The sequence below is a fragment of the Rutilus rutilus genome (assembly GCF_951802725.1).
Source record: "Rutilus rutilus genome assembly, chromosome: 3".
Classification (NCBI taxonomy): Eukaryota; Metazoa; Chordata; class Actinopteri; order Cypriniformes; family Leuciscidae; genus Rutilus; species Rutilus rutilus.
Window position 1 is genome coordinate 25,545,685 of NC_140211.1, and position 14,950 is coordinate 25,560,634.

General features: G+C 38.6%; 1 protein-coding gene across 6 annotated transcripts in view; it reads left to right on the forward strand.

Moving 5' to 3' along the window:
* Positions 1-1,055: 1,055 nt before the first annotated feature.
* The window catches only part of chd9 (chromodomain helicase DNA binding protein 9), a 69,909-nt gene continuing 56,014 nt past the window's right edge, over positions 1,056-14,950 (forward strand). For 5 of the 6 annotated variants that reach the window (XM_084405724.1, XM_084405727.1, XM_084405726.1 and 2 more), the window contains exons 1-2: positions 1,056-1,353; positions 11,172-12,861. In XM_084405724.1, the coding sequence (XP_084261850.1) occupies positions 11,305-12,861 (1,557 nt within the window). In that variant the 5' untranslated portion in view covers positions 1,056-1,353; positions 11,172-11,304. Of the gene's footprint in view, positions 1,354-1,434; positions 1,890-11,171; positions 12,862-14,950 lie in introns of those variants that run through there. The other variant, XM_084405725.1, reaches the window with a different exon arrangement.

Sequence of the window (14,950 nt, forward strand, 5' to 3'; positions counted from 1 at the left end):
TTTGGCATTTTGTGGAGATAGCACTGCTTTATTATTGGATTTGCATGCACACACACACACACACATATATATATATATAGTCACGTTGATTTTCTGATCCTATTTTTTTTCCAGGCACATTTTACCAATTCCAAAACACATTAATCGTAATAACTACGGTTACATTTTTTTTAACGCCTTCTATTCAGGTGTGCATAATTATTAGGCACGTTTTCTTTTACAGATAAAATAAGCCAAAAAAGAGATTTAACTCAGACTTAAAAGTCAAAAATGATTAAATCCCCATGAGAAGGATGCAATACTAATTCAACACAAATTGCAGTTAAGGCATGACCATTGGAAAGTGAAATACTCATTGGGTCAGCAGGGTCAGAAACAGGTGGAGAAGAAAAGACACATGTTAACTGCAAAATAATTAAGAATTAAGGTGAAGAATTAAGTGAAACCATCAGGAACCCTTAAGTCTCCAGCGCCACCAATTTTACAGAACTGCAACCTACCTGGAGTCTCCAGAAGTGCAAGGTGTTAGGGTCTCAGAGACTTAGGTAGAGAATCCTAAAAAATGACCCCCACTTAATAAGAATCACAAGCTGAAGTGTAAGTAAATAACATGAAGGCTGTTTTTGTATAGGCTTTATAGACAGACAGATTGAGAGTGACTCTTATATATGTAGGTCTATATATAATGTGTGTGTCTATATATAGGCTTATATATTCTATTTTGATGTGAAAAGTGAACTGTGGTACCTCAAACTTTCTGTGATAAACTGGCGCTGGGTAAAAAGAGTCATTTTGATTATACTCCTTTTGCATTTGACATGCTCCAGTTTCTGCTGTATTTGTCATGTCAGAGTGTTTACAAGAGACAGTTCCCAAAAGATCCACCAGAGGTGATCAAATATCAGAGGGACCGACAGCAACTTTTCTCCGCTTCTCTCCTCCCACTGCTTCCACTACCATAGGCTGATTCACAATCGATGTAAAACCATCTCTGATTGGCTGACTTCCCGGCACGGCCATCTTGTTGTTTCAACTCTCTTACTTCCTGTTTTGGTACTGTACAATCATGTTATAGATTACGAGTAACATTTTAAGGACATTATATTGACCTTTGCTAAAACTCAACCCGAGGACTCAAAACGGACGTCCCAGTTATTCCAAAGAAATGAATTCAACGCTAACCAATCACAGAGGACTTAACACATATGCAAATTAACGTTTTATCATCATCCTACGTCAGCAACGCTGGAACCGCTGAGGTCGCCCAGCCGCGATATTAACTACGCCAAAACTTCGCTATTTTATTCCTCCGTAAATGATCGCGCTGTCGCCGGAGGATTTGGTTTCGTTTGGGTAAGTTCGTTTATTTGTTTCCTCTCCTAGACTAAAGATAATGTAGATGGTTATAGAGTGCGACAGTGCTGAAACTCAGGTGGCTGTCAGTTCGGATGAGAGAGAGAGAGAGAGAGAGAGAGAGAGAGAGAGAGAGAGAGAGAGAGAGAGAGAGAGAGACAGCTGCCTGAAGGGAATCCCAGTCTGGATGGAAACACCCGTAGCACCTGAACTTAGGTAGACTGTCACGATATGAGCTCCACGTGAAAAGCACGACACGGACAGGCAGCAAACGGTGGTTCTGAACTAACAGCGACCGAGCACACTCCAGAAAGTAGACCAATTGCTGTCTCCCGACGAACGTAACAGGAAAAAGAACAGTTTGTAACGTTATATCACGGATTATCATGTTCCTTCGCTGTCTTGACAAACTTGAAGAGGACACCCGTTTAAAATTGGAAATGCTCCGGTGACAAGGCTGAAACGCGCGTTCCAGGTGATGTTCTGGATGGTAGCCTACACTGATTTCATCTGTAATGGAGTGTAGATTCATACAGGTAGGCTAATCTGCGAAGACAGAGGTGGGATTACAGGCTCGACCATTAGAATATAATATCAGTAATATTAAGAGTTTTCTGACCTACGCTCAAAGTAGCCTACTGTATTGAGTGATTCTTCAGTTAGAGTCACTTTTGACAGCTTTTTTAATCATATTCAAAATTTCTTTTGATGCATTTTTACTGGAGTAACGTTAAAGATTTGATCATGACGGTGATCAACCTTCAAGTGAATTTTGGTTGGCTATATTTGATGGTGTGGATTTTTATTGATTTCTTTTTTATGATGGTGATTTCAACAGTTGATAACAGCAACTTGTGTTAGAGATGGATGGTTCATTTTGATCTAATAAAAACAAAATGGTTTCTTTATGAATTCAAATTCTCAAATACTGACTGATTTTGTAATGGCAGATCATAATGTAAAAATTGTAAAATAACAAATAAAAAACATCCTTAATTGGAGCTATAATGACATTGTTTTAAAAAGTAGCCTCGTTTTTTAAGGGGAGGTAGAGGGTGGGAGTAAATAAACATGTATTAAAGCTCTAATAATATATTCCCCTAATTGAAGGATCCATATTCATGCACATGTATAGAAAACCTGGTTGTACTATTGCACTTTTTTTGTGTTTATGGGACCTCCAGAGCTCAGTTAGATAGCCTATTCTTCTCTCCAACACTTTGTTTATTTCTGCCACATGCTTTTAGTCTATATAACTCACCTTAGTTATAGAGGCAGCGATCAAAGTCTGCAAATATTCATTATTAGTTTCAGCTCTATATTTTCGAATCAGAGACCTCGTCACTAGTACAGTGAGGTCTCTGCTCGGTCGTTAGTAAAAGGTAATGAAATCTGAACCGAGATGCTGCTGGCACTCTGTGGCTGGTTACAACTTAGTCTAGTTTTGACGTATAGGGTCACCAAGTTAAAACTTGTGCACTACTAAATATTTTTGCGTTGTACCATTAAACTTTGATAAAGCTGAACTACTCTACAATTAAGCTAAATATTTACTGAAGCTTCCGATCAGGAGTAATGTATGGAATAAAATAGCAGACTGACTGAACTGCATCAATAGACATTTAGGCTACACTTGCTTACATTTTAAGAGAGAGAGAACATGATGCATGAATAAAATCACTGTTTTAGCGGATCTAAAGCATCCTAAACAGCACACCTCTGTGTGCATTGGTCAATGTTTTGCATGTCAAATGAAATCAGTCATAGTAAATAAATATGATTTCTTATGTTTTTTTTATTTTATTTTTTTATCAGCATTTATTTAATTATTGATCCTCATTAATTTCAAATAAAAGCTTCTGAATGTTATTTACATATAAAATATCTGTTATGTTATTCGTAATATTAGCATCGTATTTATCGTATTTATTTAATGGAAACTCACACATTTAAACGTAACTTCTGCTCATGTATTTAAAATCTGCTATTGGATCATTGAGGGTAAACGTCATATGCGACTACGCATTATCTTACGGAGAGCTTACGACCTACTAGCTACGTTCTGCCTTAAGAACAAATGGTGCAACCAAATATAGTACGACAGAGTTAGTTACAAACTAGCTAGTAATAATTACTAAGCCGCTAGCCTATATTGTGGACTTTCGTTCCAATTTATTTAAGTAAGCTTACAAATGACTGGTACTGGTGTTGCTTCCATTTAGCCTTTAATATGTTCAGATAGACCACCTTGAATGCACTGTAAGGGGTTGCTTACACAGGAAGTAATCTTCCATGTAAAAAAAAAAAAAAAAACTAGAACAGTGTACAATGAAGTGTTGCTTTTGACTTGACACAGCATTTCAAATGCATTGTCTGTCTAGTGCTCTTGATCTAGAAAACAATTCAAAAACCAGATGGACACAAGAAAGTATGCTGTGTGAATGACCCCTAAGTCACTTTGGTGTGTCTGCCCATAAGTGCTCACATAAAAGGAAATATATATATATATATATATATATATATAATATTTCCTATATCAGTGTAAATATATATTATAGTGATGGCAAGGTGGGATTCACAGTAAATAAACAGAGATGTGCTTAAACTCCAAAAACATACCTTGTGCTTGTCCTTGACACCCATCTCCATCTGAAGTACTGTTGAACTTACACCAGGAAGCAAAATGGCGTTCAGTGATGAGTCAATGGAAGCTCCACCAGGGACAGTATAATTTGAGCCCACATACATTTTCCTCTGCTTTAAAAATCATCTCTGAGTATCATGAGTCATGATAGAAGATAACTGAAGTACATTTCCTTTAGTTCTAGAGAAAGTCTTGTTCAGCCAGCTTTACATTCATTGATTCATTTTGTACATCAACTAAGAACTGCAACCGGTGCATTGTCAGTGGTTGGTACATGAGTATACTGTTTAGACTTTTCTGCATCAGAAAATGTGAATTTTATGATAGTATTATTCCCTATGCTGCCATGTTGTGCACCGGCAAGCAGCTGTTTCTTTCTGCTTGTCTTTTAAAGAGTGGCTTTTGTCATTCCACAATTAAAGCTGGTTCATTATTTGTCCAGTCTTACATAAGATTGCACTGGCCCATATTTCTGTTTAGAAATATGCTAAAAATAGAGAAAAGTTTGCTGAACATAATGTAACGATCATGAATTGCATCTGCAAAACCTGAATGGCCATTTGTTTTACATGCAGATTAAGCTTATAATATGTATATATATATATTTTTTTATTTTTATTTTTATTGTATTTTTTTTTATAAATAAAGTTAGTCTAAGACTAGCCTTATTCTCATGCTAGAAGATCTAGGGTACCTGAAGTTTTTCACTTAAATTGTTTTTTTTATTTATTAACTAGCTATTAACTAGTATTTAATGGACCCTTTTCACAGACACTGATAATGCGTTTATTAACTTTATAAATATTGTATTTTTCATATATATTTACTTTTCAAAATTTAATGAACATTTATAACACCCTTTGTGTTATATTACCTTGGCATTAAATAAATAGGCCTAAATACCAATTAACTGCTACGAGGGTGTTTCTAATACGACTGAGAGAGTGATGGTAAATTCGATATGTTTTGATAATCAATCTCTCTATATATATTTTTTTTTGCAATTGGAGCAAACGGGAAAGCTAAAATCATAATTACTGTAGTCTTCCATTCACCAACATGCACTTAAACTTAAAAACACTATTTAATAACAGTTAAATGTAATCTTTAGCAAATTGCATAATAAATATCCATTTTTCATACTATACAATATAATGTTGTAATGCTTCAATTAACTTGTAGCATTTAATTTTTTTTTTCACAATTTACCGTCTGTCAGCCATAACAAGCCGTTTAGCAGCTTGATCATATCAGTCAATATTGTTGACTATTGTTGTTCCTACAGGGATCAGGTGCAAGAAATTGCAGAAAAAGACAAAGTCGTAGCTTCCTCCAGTTCCACTTTTGATGTGGAAGTCGTTGAAACTTCACTCGCCACCTGTCATGTTGGTTAAAGCATGCTGTGCTGTGGGAAAATGAATCACTAAAAAAAGAGGTTACTTGATAGGGGTGGTCCAGGATCAGCTTCGCTCATCCAGAAAAACCCCTGACCATAGTCAAATACAGCTCTGAAACTGGTCTCGGGTCTCTTGCACCAGGCAACCTCTACAATACCTGCTCTTTAGATGAGTCACAATTCAGCATATATGACTTGGCTGCTGTCACAGGACAATTTCACAACGGAAATTGTGCTGTCCAAGACCAGCAGCGCTGACGCTCAACCTTGCCTCATCTTGTTGAAGTCACACTCTCTCACTGACACTACAAAAGCCAGTGGATTCGCTTTTTTAAATGCATTGCATCACATCATTGACTCATGTTAGTGACTTTTTCATGAACCAGTGCTGTTAGGCATATTGCAAAAATGTAAATTGAATGGGACATTGTAGGTTACTCTATGAAAGAGACTTGTGTAAGATCTAATCTTTGAAGAGTGTGTGCTGGGGGAGGGGGTCACAGTGTTTTTCAGTAGTAGGAAGTTGCACGTGTTTTTGCTTGTACAGATAGTGCACGGCTAATGGCCTGAGACGGCAGGGCTCTTATCAGTGTGTCTTTCAGCTGTGGACTGATGCTGTTTCCTGAAGACACTTCTTGCCTTTCTTCTCACAAGAAATGTTTCTGGCCTAATGCTTATCCTATGAAGCCAGCGGATATAAATCCGTCCTCACAGCCAAAGAGTCTGATCAAAACTGGTAAGCTATCTGGGCTTGGAAGTTTGACAATGAGTGTTTACAGTACATAAATCTTTTCAGGTCTGTTGTGTCTGTGCCACAATGTTTCATAAGAACCACCGGTAAGCCATTGCTACTCCAGCTGCATGAATAGCCTATTAAAAAAAAGTCACAAATAATAATCTTAATTAATAGAATTTATAATAAAATAAATATTTTCTGTATGGCACTGCATGCAATATTCAATGCAATATGCAGTAATCTACACACCAAAAATGAAATGAGAACCGTGTTCCTGAATAAATAGCCTAGCTATTTTATACATTATATCAATTGTGAAATACTATTACAATTTAAAATATTTCTTTCTATTTTAATATATTTTAAAATGTCATTTATTCCTGTGGTGGCAAAGCTGAATTTTCAGCATCATTACTTCAGTCTTCAGTGCCACATGATCCTTCAGAAATCATTCTAATATGCTGATTTGGTGCTCAAAAATCATTTGTTAATATTATTATTAAGTTGAAAACAATTGGTGCTGCTTAATTTTTGTGGAAAGCATGATTCATTTTTTTCAAGATAGACAGTTCAAAAGAACAGCATTTTTTTAAAACAAATCTTTTGTAACATTATAAATGTATTACTGTCACTTTTGGTCAGTTTAGTGTGTCCTTGATGGATAAAAGTATTAATTCCTTTTAGTACTGGCCTAGGCACTATACGGGGTCAACATACCAGTTTCAATTTTCGCGTATGATATGTAGCCTATTTTTCAAATACCGCCATACCGGTGCGAAGCTGTCTGAAACAATTGCTGCATCTATTCGACAGCCATGAAGAGTGCTATGTAGTGTGCATTGAGAGGAGACCTCTATTAACTGCATACCCTTCTTCTTACTAATGGTAATAACTTTATATCACAATAAACAACCCACTCAACTTACTCTCTTTAACATGGCATATCCCACGTAGAGCCCCGACAGAATCACGGAATCCGGAAACGGAAACAGAGCTGCTCTAAGTTCACTTCACGAGCATTTCACCATTTAATTTGATTAAACTATCATTATATATCATATACACACAGAAACACAAAGGTCTTCTCAACAACCCTTCAAAACAGGTCGGTTACTCGGTTAACTTAACGGTGTTACATGGTGTTCAGCCACACAACGATTACATCACTTGCCCACCGCGGCACTGCCCCCACCATCGGTTTGATTTTTATGGTAATGAAAATAATTTTGTTCAGTTAGAGAACAGACTGTAGCCTACAAAACTGAACGTGTCTGCTCAAAGCAGTCTGAGCCGAACACAATCGCAGAACAGATCAGCAGAAATAGTGAGGTGAGCTGACTGACAAGACGATGCTGGTTAAATACAGATTTGGTTTAAAAACTAAATGTAAAAGAGATTATGCAAACATTAATGAGGCAATCTGTAAACTTTGCATGATGAAGGTGGCAGCATCCAGAGGTAACACTTCTAATTTAAACATACACCTTCAAGTGCACAACAATGCATGGTGTATGCCGTGCTTATTCGTTTTTAAGTCGTCTTATTCGTTTTGTTAATAAAAGTTCGGTTTAATATAAGCGAGTGTGTCATTGTACTGTTTTGTTGTTGTTTTTCATTAAGAATAATAATCAACCTACCATTCAAGCAATTGCCGCCCCTGAATTGCTGCTAATTTGAAACCGAAAGTAAAATGCGCACGGCCACACGGGCATTCATAAGCGACTTAAAAGTGAGGTGGAAAAGATGGAAAAACTCTACGCCTTATTATTACATTTTCATTTGAATAGGCCTATGTTTTAAAACATTAACTACAATTGTTAGTTTGATAAATTGATTTAATTACCACCATTTATGAAAGTAAATTTGTATTTGACTGTACAATGTTTTTATATTCTTTGTACTCCTGATAGTAAAATAAGCCACCAAAAAACCTAGCAAAATCAAGAAAATAGCAAAATACATATATTGGGATATATTGTTAAAGTGAAAAGAAAAAAAAATCTTATTGTGAAATAGGTTTTTAGTCACATCGCCCACTCCTAAACGACAGGTTAATAAATGTGATAGATAATATAATAAGCCTATATAATGCTCATGCCCTCAAATGAGTGCAAATTATTTTGTGACAAGCAAACTTTTTTTTTTTTTTTTTTTTTTGATGAGGCAGTTGCGGGCAGTAATAACTTAAATTTGACTTGATCCTTTTATCAATGTTTCGAACACCTCAATCTCATCTTGTTTAAATTAATAAATAAAACAAAGAATTTTAAGTTGCATGTTCTGTCATCTATTATTCAATTACTTTTCCTGTTGTTTTAGGTTTTCGACTGTGGTATCAGCTCTGTATTGGTATTGAGATATTTAGTCATGTTTTGTAGAAAACGTATTTCGATTTCGTGACAACTCTAGGAGGCAAGCAATGTGGTAATACTCTAAATCCATTGTAATAACTGAGCTGAGACTCATTGCATGTTTACACAGTCTCATTGTTTGAGCCTTGAATTTCAGCGCAAGTCAACTGATGATCAATATTTTATGTTAAACACAATCCACTAAATATATACACCTTTATTATAGAGAACAAAAAACAAAAACAAATAAGCAGCAGCAAACATATTTCTAGAAAAAAAATATTTGGTGCACAGTAATTTTATAAAATCTAAACATTTTAGCAGTTTTAAACATTGTTAACAGTAACAACCATGCGTATGCATATGTGCATATGGATTTGGATCGGTTTCATCTGACCGATACCCGATCCAGCAAAAATTTCAGTATCAGACCCGATACTGATACTGAATATCAGATCTGTGTATCCATAGTTGCAATGATAATTGTAAATTGCCACTGATTCTTTACACTTTGGTTCTAAACATATTGTAAATTTAAAACTGCGGTAGATTTAAATAGAATTGTGTAATCAACACTTTTCACAATTCCTTAATCAAGGCAGCAGTAATCATACTGTAATTTTTCCAGTCCCATCCTTATACTCCAGACTTAAATATTTAAGAAACAAAGTGATTTATGTAGGCGCCTCTCTTATGTAATATGATATAGTCTGATATCGTATCAGTTTCTCCCAGATGACTTGAAAAGACAGTAAGCCTTAATTACAATGTTCCTGCCCAAATGCTTCCTGGTTTGAGACAGGTGTGTACTACTTGCAAAGCAGTTCACTAAAGCCAGCCCTAGATAATGGGAGGTGCCTTGTAATTTTGAACACTGGTGACAGACGCAGATGCGGCTGCATTTATGATTGAAAATCCCTACACAGAGCTGTGAGTTTTTGGTTGATATGAGATAAGACTCATGTTTGAGCTGCTTTTTTCTTCTTTGAAATCTACCACCCATAGGACTGGCCCTCCATGTGTTTTCTGCCTTGCTTTTAAAAAAATTAAAATCAATATAAAATAGCTGTTACAGTCTATTTCAGATGGCAAAAATATATATCATAGTCAAGATGTGGAGCGACACTTTAAAGTGTTATGCTTCCCTATGTTTCGACTAAATAATTATTGTAGGTATATTGGGATAAAGGATGAAACCACAAAATGGTATTGTAGTTCTGGACCATGTCTTGGTTTCTGTGCACTGCCATTTTGTTTATCTGTGTGTGTTGTGAGTCATCAGGTCGTGACTGACCTCCTCCACAGCCGGTGTTGGTCAGGACAGCCTGTTTCTCTCTCACCCTCTCTGTCCGGTTGTGTGTGTGTGTGTGTGTGTGTGTGTGTGTGTGTGCATGCGTGCATGAAATGGAATGAGCTGTCTGTATGTCCCACACAGCTCCTGCCGCTCTCCTGACCAGGGCTTGACAAAGAATTATGCAGTTCCCACTCACTCTCTTTCATCCATAACTGAGGGAAGTCTGAGGGGAGTGTGAAGCACCTGGTTTTTGTCTGGTGTTGAAAGCTCTTCAGCTGCTGTGCTTGTTGTAATGCCTGTTTCCGAGCTCCACTAATGGTGCCAAATGTTCCCTAGACATTCCTTCCCCTTTCACCTCTCTCAGGCCTCAGGGTGTTCTGGAAGAGTTTATTGCCAGAGTCTTACTTAAGGACATGGGCATTTTAGAAGAGCATTAATGCGGTACTGTATCTTGTTATGGAGTGATGTAACAACGGATTTGTATTTAAAGTATATGCTCATTGCTCAGTGCTACTGCTAAAGGTCCATCTTCCTGCTAAGTTTATGGTGCATTCCATTACATTTCGGCAGTTTGGAATTATATGTTTCTTACTTGGGTAAATTCAATAGAACACCACTTGATGGGAAACTTCCTACTTGGAAAGTCTGACTATGCTGAGATGTGGGTGTATTACGTCATACGATCGTTGTGGCACCCAAGGAGATATAATGATAAATCATCACTTAAGCAAATAAAACTGATCAGTGTGTAAACATTCTTATATAAATGATGACAAAAAAAGTATACAATACAGTACATTATAATATTCTGTGTTGATAATCGTACTTGTCCCAAAAACAAATGCTAGCATTCACAGTGCCATTTTGTTTTTGCATACGTCGCCTGACCATATAGTTATCTGTTATATGGCTAGAGGACATCAGACATGTCAATCTGACTTGTCTTAGAATTACTGCATTCCATTTAAACAACACATTTGAACTAGCTTAATCAAGGTCTTTGTTTTTTGAAGAATGCCATTACCTGTTGAATTTCTTTGAATTTCAGTTCAGTTCATTCCATTCCACTTCCTGTCATTCCAATTCAACTGGACTGTGTGGCAAATTCAGTTTTGCCAATCCTGTTTTGAACTGAACTCTGTGTTTGTATGTTAAAAGCAGTAATACCTGAAGTCTTGCGTTCTGAATACAGTATGTCAAATTCGACTTATATTAGCCAAGCTCAGAGAACTGTGATACAATTATGTGGTACCAATGATGTTTTTGGATTCAAAACCTCTTTTAAAATGTGCTCAATTAATGATTTTGTAGAAGGTTATTGAATTTATTGAAGGTTCTGAATTCCATATTAAGTGTTTTGCATCTAAAGTTGTGTAATTTTGTTTATCTTTTTCTAGACTGTTGCCCTTCTTGGTGATGGACACACAGTGGTTCAACAAACTCTGACAGTCTTTAGCTCCCTGTTGCATTCAGCAGTCCTGTCGTAGGGGCCGCTGAGGGGGCAGACACTTCATGCACTGAACTCATACAATGACTGATCCCATCATGGACTTCTTTGATGACCCTAACATATTTGGGGGAGGGCTTGACAGCCTAGTCCAGGATGATCCAGGGTTTACCCCTGGGTCAGTGTCCTTGGATGATGAACTTCACCTGGGTCCTAGTTTGGATAATCTTCAGGTGGATGCAGGGTCCAGATCTTCTACCATCCAACACGGGATACCCTACAGTCAACCTGTGGGGCATTTTGACACTGTGAAGGCACAGACCTCAATGGAACAGTCCTTTCCTGGTCCAGAAGTAGGGAGCAATGATGGAAGAGCATTTTTGCCACAGCAGCAACCATTTCAAGGGCATACTATGAACCAAGTGCCCCAGACCAATGGACTGTTTCTTCACAACAGCCCCATGTGGGGAAACCATGATCAAAAAGGGAATAACTACCATCAGCACCATCAACACCACCAACAACTTCATCAACAACTTCAACATAAACAATTTCAACAGCAACAACAGTTTCAGCAGCATCAAGCTCAGCATCAGCAGTACAGTCATCAACATCTTCAGCAGAGACAGCACAGTCTCAATCAACACCCAATCTCAAACCAGCTGCAGCTTCCACACCAACATACCCATCAGGGCTTGCACGAAATTCCCAAGACCTATCAGGAACATCTCAATTTTTACTATGAGGGCAGTGTCCCCCAAAATCATTCCCAGCAGCGCCACCATAACTCGCTCAGTGTAGAGGGTAGTCCCTTTCACCCTACAGTTGCCCCGAGTGGTCATTCACAGTCCAAACAGTATCTTGATGCCTCAATGAGGCCTGTGTCTTCTCAACACAGTGGCTTTCAGGTGGCACAAGGGGTCCAAGGTTTTACTACAGGTCCAAGGTTGGAAGACAATGACCTGGCCTTCCCTGTCCAGTCTTCCCCTGCAACCCATTCTTTCCCAACTGACTCGGTTAGCCATGCTTCGTCCTATCCCACTGCTCGTTACGTTCCCCCTGTAGTAAATGAAACCCAGTCTTACTCCTCTGCCCCAGTATCTATTACAACCTCTTCTATGGTCATCTCATCATCAGCTTCAGACCTGTTGGATACTGGTTGTCCTTTCTTGTCTAATTCCGGAATGGAACATCAGCAGCAACAAGTCCGAATACCGGGCAGTCCAGCACAACAGTGCCCCTTACGTAGCTCTAAATCAGAGCAGAATCCCTTCAGCTCCTCTGAGGTATTCTCAGATGGCCTGAACTCATTCTCTGCAAACCGTCCGTTCTCTACGGCAGAGCGAAGGACCTGTGATGTGCCTGGATCTTTGGTTGCGAACCAGAGCGTAAGCAGCATTAATGGGCTTCAGGCTCTGGAGGAGGTCTTGCTTGGAGAGCAACCTGATCAAAGACTTGACAATCTGGGTGAAGCTTCTGACCTTATGGGCGATGAGCTGTTGCCCCAGCTGGAGGCACTAGACCAGGAAGAGAACTCCAATCACTCTTGGATAAATGTAGGACTAGGGAATGACCGAGAAGAGGAAGTGAAGGAGCAGGAAGGCATGGAGGATGTGCCAATGGCATACAACAATGTACAGGTGAGAGAAGCAGTTCTCAGCTCTTTCCCAAATGTATCTTATTTTGTTTGATGGCTTTAAAGGTTCAGTGCTGGGATGATGGAGTGTGTCAGAGATTACAGCTATGAGCTCTCAGTTTCAGTTATCAGCTCTGCTTGGCTTATTTTGAGCGGATGTGAATGATTTGCAACAGGGTATTTGTAGTTGTTGTTGGTGTTTATCAACACAGGGACTATACAAGTTAATGATATAGATGAGAGATAAATGAAATTATTGCTGGAATGTTGCCAAGCAGACAATGGCTTACTTTGACAACAGGCTACATTGTAGTGTTCAACTGTACAGGAAGAGAAAGGTCAAGACAGACTGCCTCCATTAAATAATAATTCACCACTCCTCCTGTCAAGGGCCTTTAGACAGGTACTGTAGCAGCCGATTAAGAGTTGCAGTGGTGTTTAGGACTTACTGGGGCTAAGCGTACTTAAGGCTATAACAAGATGTGGGTCAGGCCAACCATAGGATAGTGGGAGGTGCACTCTGACTGACTAGAGTGGGTCTGGCTTGTGGTTTTTCTGAATGTGTGTGTTGATGTGAGATTAGTGTTTGTGTGTGAGTGCAGGCAGAAGGGAGATGTTGATAATGAGGTTTCCTGAGGGAAATGGAGAATGAGAGAGAGAGAGAAAAGAGCAGGAGTACTGTCTAGACTGTGATCGCAAGCAGCAGGCAGTTCTTTCAGCAATACTGCCTGGCAGTGTCAACTCTTTCTCTCTCTCTCTCACTATCTGTCTGTCTCTTTTTCTGTCTCACTCTCTCTGTTGTGATGCATGAGCATCAGTCTTTCCCCCCTCAGCTCTTTGCTGCTGACACAGGGAGTTGAGGCTCAGTGATTCAGCTGCCACACTCTCTCACACACACACACACACACACACACACACACACACACACACACACACACACACACACACACACACACACACACACACACACACACACACACACACACACACACACACACACATATCATGAACTCTCTCCACCAGTTCTACCAGGCACATGGAGTGCTCTCGCAGTCAGACTTGCACTCACAAATACGCATACCCAAATACAGATTTGCCAGTGCTCTTGTTTTTCCATGAGGAGAAATGCAAACTGGAGTCTCCTCTTTGTTTGTCAATAGAGAGATGGATTGTAGTTCATTGTACCATATTGATTATTGGCCAGTATGATCGTTTTTATCAGTATTGTTAATGTTTCATGTAGGGCTGGGCGATATGGCCAAAAAAATTATCATGAGAATAATCGATAATTATCACAATAAATGTCAAATATGTATTTCTTTCTAATTTAAAGGCAGATTTTTGCTCCTGAGTGGAAGTTGTAGAAACCAGACAGTTAGGCTAATTGTGGTTTTATCATCAGTACATAAAAAAAGTGCCAAACAGGTGAACCTTTCACAAATTAATATTAGCCTACATGTTTTGTCTCTTAGAAATGCACATTTAACAGTAGCCTGAGTGGAGTGACAGTAGCAGTGCCTTAAGTTGGGATGCGGATGTAAATTTATGTTCATTAACAAAAACAGTAGCATCTGTAAAAAATTTAACAACCTCATTTTAAAGGTAAAATTTGATCGTCCATAGTATTTGTGTATTGGGCTTTACGTGCAATAAAGCAATCAGAGTCTCATCTCCCATTCCCTTTAAATGCCAGTTGCACTCGCACCATGGCGGATTCGCCATTTACATGGCGGAATTTGATAGTGGAAAGACTGAACATGTCTCCAGAGGAAACGGATCTGCTCGTGTACGAGGTTAAAGCATTGAGGTTAAAGCGAGGTTTTACATTGTAATCCTTTTATTTTTTTATATTTGGCCAGTTTGTGTGCTGCTGTGCGTCCCTGTGTGTGTAATAAGCAGAATGTACGCGCGTTGTGGACCCGCCTATAGGCGCACATTCCTAACGCGCTCTTTAAATAACAAAAAAAATATTGCACCATTGACTTTTAGTTGATTTTATTGCACCATTGGACGTGAAAATGATAACTGCGTCGGGCTGAAACTAGCAAAAAACATTTGCGTCGCACCTGGCGCCACATTGCACCGGGTGTATG